Source organism: Callospermophilus lateralis, chromosome 13 (assembly GCF_048772815.1).
Source record: "Callospermophilus lateralis isolate mCalLat2 chromosome 13, mCalLat2.hap1, whole genome shotgun sequence".
In the NCBI taxonomy this organism is placed as follows: domain Eukaryota; kingdom Metazoa; phylum Chordata; class Mammalia; order Rodentia; family Sciuridae; genus Callospermophilus; species Callospermophilus lateralis.
Window position 1 is genome coordinate 79,310,279 of NC_135317.1, and position 12,029 is coordinate 79,322,307.

General features: G+C 49.8%; 1 protein-coding gene across 1 annotated transcript in view; it reads left to right on the top strand.

Moving 5' to 3' along the window:
- The window catches only part of Syt2 (synaptotagmin 2), a 42,440-nt gene that overhangs the window by 24,901 nt on the left and 5,510 nt on the right, over nt 1-12,029 (top strand). The window contains exons 2-4 of the mRNA XM_076831891.1: nt 9,010-9,204; nt 10,087-10,253; nt 11,740-11,859. Coding sequence (XP_076688006.1) covers nt 9,027-9,204; nt 10,087-10,253; nt 11,740-11,859 — 465 coding nt within the window. The 5' untranslated portion in view covers nt 9,010-9,026. The remainder of the gene's footprint in view (nt 1-9,009; nt 9,205-10,086; nt 10,254-11,739; nt 11,860-12,029) is intronic.

Below are 12,029 nucleotides of genomic sequence, written 5' to 3' on the forward strand. Positions count from 1 at the left end.
GTGTGAGAAAATGCAAGAAGGTTCAGAGCAGAAATGACTGGCTTACAAGAACCTTGACCCGTCCAGTGACTTGATCCCCTGAGGGGAGTAGCTAGGTGGTAACTGGAGGCAGGAGGGTCATTGGGGGCGTGACTTTGGGGTCTACACTTGTCTCTGGCAAGTGGAGTCTCTCTGCTTTCTGACCACCATGTGAGCTGCTTCCCTCTGCCACACTCTCCCGCCATGATGTCCTGCCTCACCTTGAGCCCCAAGGAATGGAGCCGGCCTTCTGTGGACTGAGACTCTGAAACCGCAGCCCTCAATAAACTTCTCCTCCTTTATAATGGTTCTGGTCGGGTCTTTTAGTCCCAGCAGTGAAAAAGCTGCCCATGACAGCTCATGAGTACATTTGTCTGTGCTTTGGGCTGCGGAGGGGGTATTTGGGGAGATTTCTCTCCAATGGCTTCCAATTTTTTTCTTGTAATAGCAGATGAGAGAGAGAGAGGGAGAGAGGGAGGGGAGGGTGTGTGAGCTGCAGGCCACCGAGGTGGGGACCTTGGGGATCCCCTGTGAAGGAGGCAGGGCAAGCTGGGGAGGTGGCTGTGGAGGGTGGTGCTGGGGTTCAGCCTCGGTGCTGCCCGGGCTCTGCCCTGTGGTGCTCAGTGCCCAGGGAAACCCTGGAGCTGGAGAAGCTGATGGCGGCATTTCTCCAGGGCTGGCATCTTGTCAGCTGAGTGACATGAACAGAGCAGCCAAGGGAGTGTAGGGGATTGGGGGAAGGTCACATAATGACAGGGGGAAACGAAGACAGGAGGGGCTCATGGCAGCCCCAAAGAGACTTCCACAGAAGACCACGCGAGGCTGAGCCTGAGGGAGCAGGTGCAGAGGCTGAGACAGGGTCTGTTGGGAGGGTGAGTGACAGGGTGCTACGGGGACAAGAAATGCACTTGAGAGCCAACCAGGCCAAGCAGGGCTCTTGGTTGCAGCGTGACGAGAAGCCGTGGGTGGTTTCAGGTAAAGCAGTCTGGCTGCAGGGTGGAGATGAGACTGAGCCTGGGAAGTGGAGGCTTCCCGATGGGAGGCCCTTGTGGTACTCCAGATGGAGGGGTAGGAGGTGGCTAGGTTTGGAAAACACTGAGTTGGGCTGTCCAGTCTGCACATGGCAGGATGTTGGGATGGCCCCATCTGGACAGGAGGGGTGACCCCAAGGCTGTGGGTCTGAGCACCTGGTGCCATTTCCTGGAGGTCTGACTAAGCAGAATCTATTCCACCTCTTAGGACGTGCTGCCCCATACCTGCCCTTTATCCAAGGTCAAATGTGTCACCTTTGCGAGCATCTCATGACTCTCTCACTCTCTGGGCAGCTACAACCCCATGGTGTTTTTTAGTGAGGGGCTTAAAGGTGGTCCAGGCTCTGGGCCCTGGAAAAGCCACCCGTCCACCTCTGCTGCTCCGTTAATGGACCCCCCTTGGCAGCTGTAAGTCATTTCCCTCTGGGGGCATCTCCAGGAACGTAGCCTCATGTCTCATAAGAGCTCGGGGCTGACAGAACTTCGTTGCTGATTGTCTCCCCTCCTCTCCCTTCCCTCTGGGTCAGGCTCCATAGTCTTCCTCACTCACTAAGCCAAAGTGGAAATTTCAAAACAGAAGTTTGTACGTGTAACCCCACCCCCATCCTCTAGTCTTTCAAACATCTTCCCGCCACTCTTGGGGAAGGACAGAACTCCTAGATGCATCCCAAATGTACGTGCCTGGTCTGGCCTGGCATATCCTGCTGGCCTCGTCGGGATCCATGCTCGCTCCAACCCAGCTTCCGTGGCCTTCCGTGAAGTTCCAGGCTGTGTGCTCACCACACTCTTCTCACCCCTGGACCTTTGCACGTGCTGCCCTCTCCGCCAGGGCTGCTCTTTTTCTGCCTCTTTACCTGGACACTTCCTGCTCTTCCTTCGGGTCCCAGCTCAATCCAGATGGGAGGCCCTTGTGGTACTCCAGGTGGAGGTGGAGCTCCCACCACCAGCTGCCTCTCCTTCCTGGCACTTCTGTTACAATTTTACATCCATATGTGTGCAAATATTTCACATCTACCTTATGATAAGTTCCCAAGGACAGCACGGGATGAGTTCGACACGTACTTGAATGAATGAGTGAGTCTCTCGCATGTTCTCTCTGTGCCAGCTCCTATGTTCTTTCCCTAGTCTGGGTCTGTTTCACTTCTGGTCTGTTGATCTGGCCTCCTACTGGCCTCGGTCACCAGCCTCCCCTCCCCACCCCACTGTGCTAACTTCCCAAAGTCCTGTGTTTAGCAGGTCAGGGTCGGTCTTCTGCTCATGGACCTTCCCTTTCCTGGACTTCCAGACCTCCGCAGATGCACCTTCCCCACTGGGCATCTTGGTCTGCAGGGGGATCTGAACCCCAGGAGCCCCCGACCTCCTCATTCCTGGCTCTTTTTGCCCCGGGGACTGATTCCTGGTGGTCAGCTCGTGGAGAGAAGGTCCATATCTAATATGGACCTTGGGTTTCTCTGCTGTGCTGAAGCCATTTTTAGACACCTCCTAAGGGGCCCCAGGAGCCCTTCCCAGATTCAGACCCAACCTACATTTACTGGATGTGTGCCAGCCAAGGTCAAATGTGTTCTCGAAATTTTCAAAATGGTTCTGAAAAAAATAGGTATCATTTTCTGCAATTGTTCTATAAGGAAATGAAGCTGTGGAAAGGGATTGGTGGGGCGTCACCTGAGCAGTAGTGTGTTCAGGGCACTCTCCTCAGCCCTCCCCCAGCTGGTGCTGCTCTGCCGGGGTGGGGGTGGGGTGGGGCTGGGGGACCGCAGGGACCAAGCAATGGCGGGGTGGGGGGTGCGTGTGAGCGGTGGCGGAGCTGGGTGCAGGATGAGGAGTAGGACTTCCAGGCCCAGCCGTGAGAGTGTGGAATCCAGGACAGATGGCCATGTGGGTCCAGTCTGAGTGGTGGCATCTACACAAGACCCAGAGCTACCATTATGCTTCATGGAGAAAGACTGAAAATTTCCCTCTCGAGACAGGAGCAAAGACAGATAGATGTTCCTTCCCACGTTACAGTCAACATAGGTTCTAGCCAGGACGATTAAGATCATAAAGGATGACGTAAAACAGTGTCCATTTGCATGACTCTGTATTTGGAAAATCCTAAGGAATACACCCCCCAAACACACACACACAATTAGAATAAATAAATGAGCTTATCAATGTGGCAGGATACAAGATCAAGAAACAAAAACCTATTGTATTTCTCTCTCTCTTTTTTTGTGTGTGGTACGGGATTGAGCCCAGGGACGTTCTACCACAGACTTACATCCAGCCATTTTTATTTTTTGAGACAGGATCTCACTAAGTTGCTGAGGTTGGTCTTGAACTTGCAGTCCTCCTGCCTCAGCCTCCCAAGTCACTGGGATTACAGGTGTGTGCCACTGTGCCCGTCAAGAACTTATTATAGTTTTATACACAAACAATGAACAACCTGAAAGTGAAATTCAGAAAACAATTCCAGGGCCAGGCACAGTGATGCCTGCCTGTCATTTCAGTGGGTCTGCAGGATGAGGCAGGAGGATTGAAAATTTGAGGTCAGCCTCATAACCTAGCCAGACTGTGTCTCAAAATAAAAGGGCTAGAGATGAAGCTCCATGGAAAAGTGTCCCTGGGTTCAAGGCCCAGTGCCAAAAAAAAAAAAAAAGTAAAACAACACACACACATTCACAAGAGAACAATTTCAGGCTGAGGGTGTAACTCAGCAATAACCCATGCCTGGCTTATGTGAATTCTTAGGTTTCAGTAAGTAAATAAATGAAAGTAAAAAAAAAAAAAAATCTATTTACACTAGAATAAAACACCTAAAATAAATATCACCAAATAGGCAAGATTTGTATGTTGAGAACTAGGAAACAATGTTGAAGAAATTAAAGACCTAAATAAATGGAAAGACATTGTAAAATTTCATATATACACAATGGAACATTACTCAGTCTTAAAGAAGAATGAAATGATGGCATTTGCCGGTAAATGGATGGAGCTGGAGACTATCATGCTAAAAACAAAGAAAGCCGATCCCAAGGAACCAAAGACCTAATGTTTTCTCTGGTGTGTGGATGCTAATTCACAATAGGGGAGAGGCTAGGGAAGAACAGAGGTACTTTGGATTAGGCAGAGGGGAGTGAAGGGACGGGAAGAGGGAGTGGGGTAGGAAGGATAGTAGAATGAGTCAGACGGTATTACCCTCTGTGCACATAAGACTCCACAACCTGTGTGATTCTACATCATGTACAGCCAGAAGAATGAGAAGTTATACTCCATTTGTGTATGATATGTCAAAGTGCATTCTACTGTCCTCTATAACTAATTAGAACAAATAAAAAACAAAAAGAAAAAAAGATGGCAATAATCCCTCCATTGATCTACAGATTCAACACAATCCCTACCAAAACCCCAGCTAGTTTTCTTATATAAATAAATAAACTGATCCTGAAAATCCTATGAAAATGCAAGGGGCCTAGAATAGTAAAACATTCTTATAAAAAGAATAAAGTTGAAAGAGTCACACCACCAGATTTCAAAACAGTTTCAAGATAGCATGTTACATGGCATAAGGAGAGACAGACAGATCAATGAAACCGAGTTGGGAGTCCAGGAAATGAACCATTGCATTTCTGGTTAGCTTGTATTTTTACAAGGGTACTAAGATAATTCAGTGGGGAAAGAATGTCTTTTCAATAAATAGTACTGTGTCAAATGAATATTCACATAATGAATTTGGACCCTTTCCTTTCCTTTTTTTTTTTTTTTTTTAATATACTGGGGATTGAACACACGGGCACTTAATCACCCCGGCTCTTTTTATTTTTTTGAGGGCCTCACAAAGTTGCTGAGGCTGGCTTTGAACTCACGATCCTCCTGCCTCAGACTCCAGAGCCTCTGGGATTACAGGCATGCACCACTGTGCCTGGGATCCTGGGATGACCCCTGTCTTTATACTATGCACAAGAAATGACTCAAATTGAACTACAGATCTTAATGTAAAACTATAAAATCCTGTAAGAGAACCTAGGAGTAAATCTCGGTGACCTGGGGTTATGTGATTGTTTCTTAGATACAACACCAAAACCATAAGCAACAAAAGAAATACACTGGTCATCATCAAAAGTCATATATGTGATAACCCTCTTGGTCCCCTGCAGGGTGGGCGTGCTGCTGGCTCCTGAAGCAGCGTGGGCAGGGGCTGGGAATCTGTTAAACTGGAACCTCCCCCGCCCACCCTCTACCATCTGACAAGGAACGGGTATCCAGAATATGTAAAGAACTCTTACAACTCAATAATAAAAAGACAAACACTCAATTAAAAAATTGGCAGAGGGCTTGAATAGGCATTTCTCCAAAGAAAACAATCAAATGGCTAATAAGCACATAAAAAGATGTTCAGCATCATTAGTCATCAGGGAAATGCAAATCAAAGCCACAATGAGATACAGCTTCATCCCTCACTAAGAAGGCTGTAAACAAAAGGCATGACACGTATTGTCCTGGATATGGTGAACGTGGAGCCCTCATCCGTTGCTGAAAAGAACATCAATTCCTTGCAGCCACCTTGCAAGATAGTTGGCTAATTCCTCAAAATGTCAAACACAGTAACCACACGACCCAGCAGTCTCAGTCCTCGGTGTGTATATAAGAGACAGGGAAATACATGTCCACACTAAAAATGCACACGTGGATGTTCATAGCAGGACTGATGATAACCCCGAAGTGGAACAATCCAGAGGTCCTTAAATGAATGAATAGATAAACAGAAATGTGTCTGTTTATACAATAGAGTGTTATTTGGCAATAATAGAAATAAAGAACTGATATACGCTACACCATGGTGAACCCTGAAAACATCATACTAAATGAAAGAAGCCAGTCCCAAAGGCTGCGTGTGTAAGGAATCCATTTATCTATCTATCATCTATTTATTTACTGATTTTTTTGGATACCAAGGATTGAGCTCCTTGGCTCACTGAGCCAAATCCCTGGCCCCCTTTTACATTTTATTTAGAGACAGGGTCTCGCTAAACTGCTTAGAGCCTCTCTAAGTGGCTAAGGCTAACTCTCAATCCTCCTGTCTCAGCCTCCTCAAACTCTGGGACTACAGGTGTGTGCCACTGCGCCTAGCTTAGGAATCCATTTATATGAAATGTTTAGAAAAGGCAAATCTATGGAGATGGAAAGATGGGTGGTGGCGAGAGCTAGGGGGAGAGTGTGTGTGGGGAGTAGCAGTTGGTGGCCGTGGGGTTTCCTTTGGGGGAGGGGAAATGTCCTAAAATTAGCTCATAGCTGTAGTTCCACAACTCTGTGACCACCCTGAAACCACTGAATACTTTAAATGAGTAAATTATATGGTGGATGAATTATAAACTTGGGAGAGCTGGTTTTTTTGTTTGTTTGTTTGTTTGTTTTTAAAGGTCCTGGGCAGTTGGGCAGGCTGTGGGCATACCTGGCTCTCATTTTTCTTTGGTGATGGGCTGACTGCAGTTCTCAGAGAACCTGAGGGGCCTGCCAGCCCGAGAGCAGGTCCAGGGGGCCCTAAAAGACAGAACTTAAGAACTCCTAAAACTCTCCCTCAGAACTCAGCGCAGTGGAGAATTGACCTGACCAGAACAGTCTCACATTTTTCCTTTAAAATTGTCCTGCTGCCAGGCACGGTGATGGACACCTGTAGTCCCAGCAACTCAGGAGGCAGGAGGATTGCAAATTCAAGGTCAGCCTCAGCAACTTAGCAAGGTTCTAAGCAACTTAGTGAGACACTGTCTCAAAATAAAAATTAAAAAAAGGGCTGGGGGTGTGGTTCAGTGGTTAAGCACTCCTGAGTTCTATCCCTGGTGCAACATAAATGAAATAAAAGAAAATAAAACTGGGTGCATCCTGCTCTGTAATTCCATGCTTGTTTTTGTAACTCCACGTGTATTTCCTTGCTTGTTTTAATTTCAAATATATTGTAAATTGTTGGAGTCCAGTGTGGTGGTTCACACCCGTAATCAATCCCAGTGACTGGAGAGGCTGAAGCAGAAGGATCACAAGTTCACAGCCAACTTAGACCTTCCACAACTTAGTGAGATCCTGTCTCAAAAAATAAAAATGACAGGGAATATAGCCCAGTGATAAAGTGCCCCTGAGTTCAATCCTCAGCCAAAAACAAATGGCAAATTGTCATTAGGTGAAACGGATGCTGTTCATTCTTATGAGCTGGTCTGCCTCTGTGTCTACACTGCTGGATTTCCTGGGGTGCAGCAGCCAATGGACACCTCCTTGGAACCCATGGTGTGTTTGGTGTGGAGGGAGGAGGCACCTACCCACTCAGTTGTGAGAAGCAAAAATACCATTTGGGCACACGATTGGGGGTGAGGCAGAAACTCAAGAATATAACCTCAACCAGGCATGGTGGCATGCACCTGTAATCCCAGCAACTCAGGAGGCTGAGGCAGGAGGATTGCAAGTTGGAGGCCAGTCTCTGCAAACTAACAAGGCCCTGTCTCAAAACAAAAAATAAAAAATCCAGGTGGTGGGTGGTATAGCATATGTGTGTGTGTGTGTGTGTGTGTGTGTGTGTGTGTGTGTTATATTGAACCTGGGGCCTTGCACATGCTAGGCAAGAGCCCAACCAATAAGCTACATACTCAGCCACATAGTAATATTTTTGCTAGCAAACAGTTGGAAACTATCTAAACGTCCAGACATTTTGACATTGACTAACCAATTACTCTACAGTGGGATATAATTTAGCTATTTAATGAAAAAGGAAAAATTTAGGGATAAAGTAAAAGGTTTCTGATAATATTTTAGGTAAAAAACAAAAGGTAGAACACCAAATTATATATAGCGTGGTCTCAACAAATCAAACAGCCAGAAAAATATAGTGGCATGAAATATACTGAATGCTCACCTTATGTCTCTGGATGGTGGAAATGTGGCCTCTCCTTCCTCCTTTGCTCCTTCTTTCCCTCCCCTTCCTTCCTCTCCCCTCTTCTCTCTCCTTCATCCCCCAATTTTGCCTCCATCCCCAGATTTTCTGCAGTCATCTTGGGTCACATTTATTATTAGTGAATCCAGTTCTTGCAGGTGGAGGAGGGGCATAGCGAGGGATGGAGATCCAGCCATGGGGAAGAGGTGGGTGCTGGGGGAGACGGGGAGGGAGGGAAAGAGGGCTGAGGAGAGAGGCCAGAGGACAGGGGAGGAGATGGAGCCGGGCAGTGAGTAGGAGTGCTGTGCATGAGCCTTGTTTGGACAGGCAAAGAATCAAGGTAAAGTGACTGTCGTGGAAGTCAGGGAGGACAGAGGCTGAAAGAGACCTCCCTGAAAACCTTGCCCTTTCCTAGACCTGCTGCGGGGTTAGATTTAAGTGAATCTGGGAAAAAGATTAGATTTCTAGGTTTTGGCGTCTGACAAAGATGTCAGAGAGCCGACTTGTTCAACTGAATTACTTTGGGAATATTTCCTAACCTCTCTGAACCTCTGTTTCCCCATCTGGTAAGTGGGAACAATAATACTTTGGTTGTTTAGATTAAACGAGGTCATACATGGAGAGTACTTTGCGCAGCCCCTGAATGTGTACTGACGTGATGGCTATTGTGTTTTTGCACAGGTGTTAATGTTATGCAGAACATCTTTGAACTCTAAAGGGATTGCCATTAATAGTTTTTGGCTTTTTTCTGCATTTTTGTTGGTGCATTATGGTTGTGCGAAGTGGTGGGATTTGTGGTTACATATTCATACATGCACACAGTATGACGGTGTAACTTGGCCAATATCGTTCCCCAGTATTCCCTCTTCCCTCCCCTCCTCCCTCCCCTGGTCCTCTCCACTCTGCTGACCTCCCTTTGATTTTCATGAGACCCCCCACCTTCCCTTTCCTTGTCCTCTCTAACGTCCACACAAGCTCTTAAGACAGCTTTCTCTGGTCCTTTGGGCAGCGCTTTCTGCATCGGGGTCTCTGGATGCTCACCCTGCCCTCTTCCCCTCTCATCCCCAGCTGTCCCCTCTGCCACCATGAGGAACATCTTCAAGAGGAACCAGGAGCCCATTGTGGCTCCTGCCACCACTACTGCCCCGCTGCCAGTCGGCCCTGCAGACAACTCCACGGGGAGCGGGGGCGCGGGGGAGAGCCAGGAGGACATGTTCGCCAAGCTGAAGGACAAGTTCTTCAACGAGATCAACAAGATCCCCTGTGAGTGGCCCTGGGGGCTGAGAGGGGACTCTGGGGAGGGCCTGTGGGCAGGGCAGAGCTGGCAGGCGGGGGCGCCCTGGGATGGGTTTGCTTCCTGAAGCGTGGGTCTCAGCCTGGATTCTCTGCAGAACCCCTTTAGGAAGGGGGGCTATGGTCTTGAACTAATGGGGTGACCAAGGAGATTAGTTTACGTGCCTCAACTCCCAGCAAGGGGAAAATATTTTACAACTTAGAACATTATTTTAAAAGGAAAAATTTTGTAGAAATCATAGTTTTCGGTAGTATAGTTAAACCACTTCCCATTTTGAAGTATGGAAAATAAAAGCCCTGCTGCTTTCTGAACTCTGGCCAAGGCTGTGTGCACAGGCCCAGTTTCTGGGGGGGGCAGCCACACTGGTGAGACCCAGTGCTTCAGGACCACGGAGAGCAGCCCACCCCCACTGGGAACACCTGACCCTGCAAAGCCCAGGCTTCCTGGTGGCCAGAACCTTAAAGAGCCTCTGTCCCTGAGTCAGCCCTCTCCACGCTAGTGGTGGGGCCAAGGGACTCTTCCTTCACACGGGTGTGATAAGGACCAGTCCATCTGCTCCAGCGTGAGCTTCTCTGAGGATCAAAGTAGACACACTCCTGTTCATGGAGCCGAGCTGGTGTTCTGAGCAGCACCCGTTGCTCTCTCCTCCACCAGAGCCACAGGCTCGGGAAGAGCAGGGCATTGCTGGACAGTCGCCCGAGCACCGCAACTCTGCAAACCACTGGACACGTGGCTTAAGAAAGGGACAGCGCGGGCGTTGGGTTGGGGGTCACGGGCCCCTGTTTTGCCAGTGCTGCGGGGTCCGGGCCGCGAGGCCCAGTGTGCTGACCAGGGCTCTTCTCTGTGGGCAGTGCCTCCATGGGCTCTGATCGCCATCGCCGTGGTTGCGGGCCTCCTGCTCCTCACCTGCTGCTTCTGCATCTGCAAGAAATGCTGCTGCAAGAAGAAGAAGAACAAGAAGGAGAAGGGCAAAGGCATGAAGAACGCCATGAATATGAAGGACATGAAGGGGGGCCAGGTAGGCGAGGGTGGCCGGGCGTCTGCCGGCCACCACGAGGTGGCTCTGGGGCTGCCACAGCTAAGCTGGCTCCTCCTGCAGACTCCACAGGGCTCTGTGAGCTACATCTAGGGTAACCTCATCCACCGTCTGTTAGTGGCAAGGGGAGCTTACCCAGGTGACAGCATGAGCTCATCCCTGAGAAGGAAAGGGAGAGAGCCAGGCCCCCATCCCAGGCAGCCACTAGAACAGAGGAGGGCAAGAGAGACCCCTCCATCACCAAGAGAACACTGCGGGTGACCTGTGTTTTCCCACCAGGAGAGACTGAAGGACAGCAGGTGCCTGTTTGGAGGCATCTAGCTGGGCTGGGCCGGGGTGAGGAGTTGAATGAGCCGGGAGAAAGGTCTTCAGGCACCAGGTCAGGGGCGAATGGAATCATGACTCATCAGAATAACTGTTATTTATTTTTTGGTACTAGGAATTGAACCCAGGGCCACTTTACCACTGGGCCACACCCTTAGCTCTTTTTCTGTGTCTCCTTGAGTTGCTTAGTGCCTAAGTTGCTGAGGCTGACTTTGAACTCACGATCCTCCTGCCTCAGCCTCCCGAGTTGCTGGGGTTATAGGCATGCGTGGTGCATCACAATAATTTAATTTAATTTACCACTGTCTTTTGGTGTTGGTCAACCTCAAAAGGTCCCTTAATATGCCAAAGCCTCAAGTTTACAGAGGCCCCTGTGTGCATCACGGTCCCCATGTTTTCATCGTGGATGACGGGGTGGCATCTCTCGCTCAAGGAACCAGGATGGAGGTTGAAGGGAAGAGGCAGCCTCAAGAATTTGACCAGAAGTCATTGTGGTCTTGAGTGCTTATGTGCACATGTATACATGGGCCAGAAGAAGCCTGCAGTGTGTGTGTGTGGGTGTGCACGTGCGCACGTGTGTGTGTGTGTATGTGTGTGTGTGTGTGTGTGTCCAAGAGTGACCTGGGCCTAGTCGTCCTGAGTTCACCTTGTGGCGGTGACATCAGGGGCTGGCTTGAGCCACAGGCTTTTCTCTGACATCACTTTCTCTCCTCTCCTCTCTTCCCTCCTGTGTGGACGCGCCCTGCTCCTGTTGGCCTGGGATGCCCTGCTGGTATGTCTTGCCCAGGATGGGGAGGGGGGTCCAAGCTGGGGAAAGTGTGAGGGAATGTTCTTGTCACAGAAGGGAGTTCCCTGCCTCCAGAAGCAAGCTCTGCCACGTGGCAGAGCTCCTGGCCGCCTGGCACTGTGCTCCTGGAGGGGAGCGAGGCACCACGCCCAGAACCTGGCTTCCCCATGCAGGGCTGGGCTGTGCCCGGGCTGCCCGTGGGCTGGGGGGCAGCGGCGTCCCCCCACCTTCCCTCATGGCCCCACTCAGCTCTGGCTCAGGGTCTGGCACAGAGGGGCCAGGTTCCCGTCACCTCTTGCTGGGCCAAGCTGCTCTCTTCTCTCCTTTTAACCCATTTCCCCATCCTCAGGTCCCCAGGATGACGATGACAATGAGACGGGCCTGACTGAGGGGGAAGGCGAAGGGGAGGAGGAGAAGGAGCCGGAGAACCTGGGCAAACTGCAGTTTTCCTTGGACTATGATTTTCAGGCTAACCAGGTGGGTGGGGCTGGCGGGGACAGGCAAGGCAGGGCTTGGTTCTTGGGGCAGGATGGGGATAGGCGCAGTGATTCTAGAGGTTGCGGACATTGTCCCTTTCCATGGAGAGGGCAAGTTGGAAGCCACAGGGGGTGTATTCCTGGGGGTCAACCCTGGCATGGCCACCATCT